Genomic DNA, 3520 nt, shown 5'->3' with positions numbered 1-3520 from the left:
AGTTCAAAGGATTTCTTGATTTCTACCTTAATTTCATTGTTTACCCAAAAGTCACCCAGGAGTAGATTGTTTAATTTCCATGTAATCTTTTGATTTTCAGAGAGCCTCTTGATATTAAAATCTCTATTTTTTTTCCACTGTGGTCTGAGAGTGTCATTGTTACATTTTTTAATTTGTTGAGAATTGCTTTACGGCTGAGCACATGGTCGATTTCAGAGTATTTCTCATATGCAGATGAGAAGAATGAATATTCTATTGTTGTTGGGTGGAGTGTTCTGTGGATGTCTGTCAGGTCCATTTGATTGAGTGTTGAGTCCCAAATATCTTTTGTTAGTTTTCTGCTTTGACGATCTGTTGAATACTGTCAGTGTGGTGCTGACATCTCCCACTATTATTCTGTGTTTACCTAAGTCTCTTTGTTCTTCACTTTTTTAACATATTTAATTTGGACTATAATTTTTCACATTTTATCTGTATACATACATTCAAATATTGTCCCTTCATGTAACCCATTCTTCTATTTTCAAAAGACAGATGCTAGTAAATCTGCATCCATCTATCTGTGCATTTTAAGTCACAATTGACATTTTGCCTTTTAAGGAAAATATAAGAAGAGTGATTTTTTAAAGTAATATTTTGGTAATATTTGGACTGAAATTAACATGATATAATATTTTAACATCTCTAAGCAGAGTTAAAATTACAACTATTTCAAAATTATATTTAGACAAGTTATTCTTAATAACACTCCGAATCTTTTGGCTTTTCCTATAAGAGTATTGCAGTACCAGAAAAAAATATAATGTTCACTTATTCATTTTGATTGCACTTTCTAATGTCATTTGCCCTATGCATCCCAACATCACCTTGTCAGAGAGTACTGCTTCCCCAAGACTGCCCCAGGGTCCTGTTGACGGATTGCTCTAATTGCAGTTGGTGCTGTAAACAAGGCAGCTACTCCATGCTCTGCAAGCACACGGAAATAAGCGCCAGCATCTGGTGTTCCCACAGGCTTCCCCTACAATGAGATTCATTTAAAATGTCACTGGGTAAAATGTCTCATATTTCACTGACAGTTCAATAGTTATACATTTAACACAACAATGTTAATAACATGGGGTTTTCAACAAATCTTAGTTTTAAAATATTTCCATGTTCTGTCATAAATAAAGCAAACCAAATACCCAGGCATAAGAGAGGCTGTTTGCTCCATTATAGTATCTTAAAAGCTTTCAAATTATAATTTTTTCTTCATCAAGTTTTGAAAAATAAAGAATTAAAAATACATATCACATTCAAATTAAGAACATAAAACATTCTTGTATTTGCCAAAAAAAACTAAATATGGTTGTTATGAATATTGAACTTTAACGTATTTTTCATGATCACTATTAAAAGTGACAACAGTATTTCTCAAAACATTTGAGAAAAAAGAAAAATTTGCAAAAGCAGTGATTCCTGAGCAATGACCTTTTCAGTTAAATGTCTCACTCCAAGAAAAGTAACTCCTATGAATTAAAAATAATCCAATAAGATGTGCCAAAGTGCATGTTTTTCACAGACTCAAAATAACATTATATATGTTCAAAGGAAAATCGTGCATAAAAATCTCACAATTTGGCAAGCCATGCAATTCAAAAGACAAAGAAAGGTTTAGTTGATGTTTCTGCAAAGTGGAAAATAGGCAAGTTACTAAAATAAATCAGTAAGTCTGCAAACATTCTAACTAACCCATAAAATCTATCTTGGCCAAGTCACATCCCCTTCTTTCATAATCAATCCTCATCACTGCTACCTTTCCCTGTGTTTCTAAAGCAAGATGACTGGAATGTTAACATATGTTTTGGAACATATATTATATATATGTGTGTGTATATATATTTCACAGCCAAACCCTTTTGTGGAAGTTGGAGGTAAACAAATGGCAACAGGGTTTTTTAATCTTAGATCATTTCTAACCTTAAAAGGATTAAGAGGTATTACTGATTTCTAAGAGAAGGGTAACTGTATTTAATATTTCCTAAACCTCCCTGATTAAATTCTCAATCTCAGTTTCCCATGAAACTCTGTAAATGACCCATAGGAAACACCGAACTAAGGTAAAAAGAGCAAAGGATTTGCTAGTAGCACACTCAACAATGTCCCCAAACAGGGAATAAGAAAAAAATGATGATATCATGACAGATATATTAATTTTTTTAATTTAGAGAAAGGAATGAACTATAAATGAGGTATAGGATAGTTGTCCAATAATTTAGATTCAATACTCATTGATTAGATCATTGATAGAACACTATTTTTTTATTATTTTTAAATAGTTTTCTTTAATATTCTTTAGTGTAATTATGTTCCTATTAAAAAAAAACTATTTCAACTTGTTTTATATTCTATTGCTTTCTATTTTGCCTTTTTAGTACCAAAAAAGTATTTGCTGCAGCTGGAAATTTATTTTGATTATCACAACTATCTAAAGCACAATTTATTTCATTACTCTTCATACAAATCAACACATGCAAATAATACAAAAAGCTGCAAAATACAACCTGGCAACACATGTACATAATTTCACTCACAAATTTTGAAGCCTTTAGTACATCAGTCTGAAATGAGTCTGCAACTTTATTCCTTCTAACAAACAAGGTAAACATTTTATTTTTACTTTTTTGATACGTCTCAGGCATTGATCAGTTCCCTGAGTATTAGACTGTGACTTAGAAAATGTGATCTCACCCACGTGAAAATGATTTATTAACTGACCTTGTGCAACTGACTTACCCTGTCTATGCTTCCATTTACTTGCCTGTTAAATAAGAATAAATCATTTTGCCAATGTTTTCTCAATAAGCTAAAGGCACTGAGATAATATTGTAGGATAATGTAACCTCCACTGAAGAAAGATATTTTATAGCCAATCGAAATTGAATTCCACGACAGTGCCAGTGTCATGAGAAAATAATTACTCACTAAAGGGTGATATTAATATCATAATTAAAATGATATACCATGTAAGACCACCTACATAGAGGACACAGTATTTTACAGTGCCTCCAATTACTTATGTTTAATGATAACAATAAGGGCATATCAAGTATTAAAAATATAGTCCTATGCCATATAGCAATGTTTTAGATAATTATGATACCATATTTTTGTGCTTTGTTTTGGTGGTTTTTAAGACAGAGTCTCGCTCTGTCGCGCAGGCTGGAGCGCAGTGGTGCAATCTTGGCTTACTGCAACCTCGACCTCCTGGGTTGAAGCGATTCTCCCTGCCTCAGCCTCCTGAGTAGCTGGGACTACAGGTGCACGCCAGAAAGACACAGGTGCACGCCCGAAAGACTACAGCGGATGGGACATCCCCTAAATAATTAAGGATTCCAAGGACAGAATAACCATGCTGAGATGTGCTCATACAGCAGGCACACATCAGTGTAAACTTGCTGTGATGGGCAAAATTTTGTCTGCTGTTTTTAAAGAGTGAGTGTCTTAGCGGTCCATGATTACACTAAAAAAAAAACAAAAA

The 3520-nt window shown here is 33.2% G+C and overlaps 1 protein-coding gene across 1 annotated transcript in view; it reads right to left on the bottom strand.

Moving 5' to 3' along the window:
* The window catches only part of ACSS3 (acyl-CoA synthetase short-chain family member 3), a 190386-nt gene that overhangs the window by 91531 nt on the left and 95335 nt on the right, over positions 1 to 3520 (bottom strand). The window contains exon 8 of the mRNA XM_011994395.1: positions 867 to 1018. Coding sequence (XP_011849785.1) covers positions 867 to 1018 — 152 coding nt within the window. The remainder of the gene's footprint in view (positions 1 to 866; positions 1019 to 3520) is intronic.

The sequence above is a fragment of the Mandrillus leucophaeus genome, unplaced genomic scaffold, assembly GCF_000951045.1.
Source record: "Mandrillus leucophaeus isolate KB7577 unplaced genomic scaffold, Mleu.le_1.0 Scaffold455, whole genome shotgun sequence".
Lineage (NCBI taxonomy): Eukaryota > Metazoa > Chordata > Mammalia > Primates > Cercopithecidae > Mandrillus > Mandrillus leucophaeus.
Note: the sequence above shows the minus strand (reverse complement) of the source record. Positions and strands in the feature narration are given on the sequence as shown.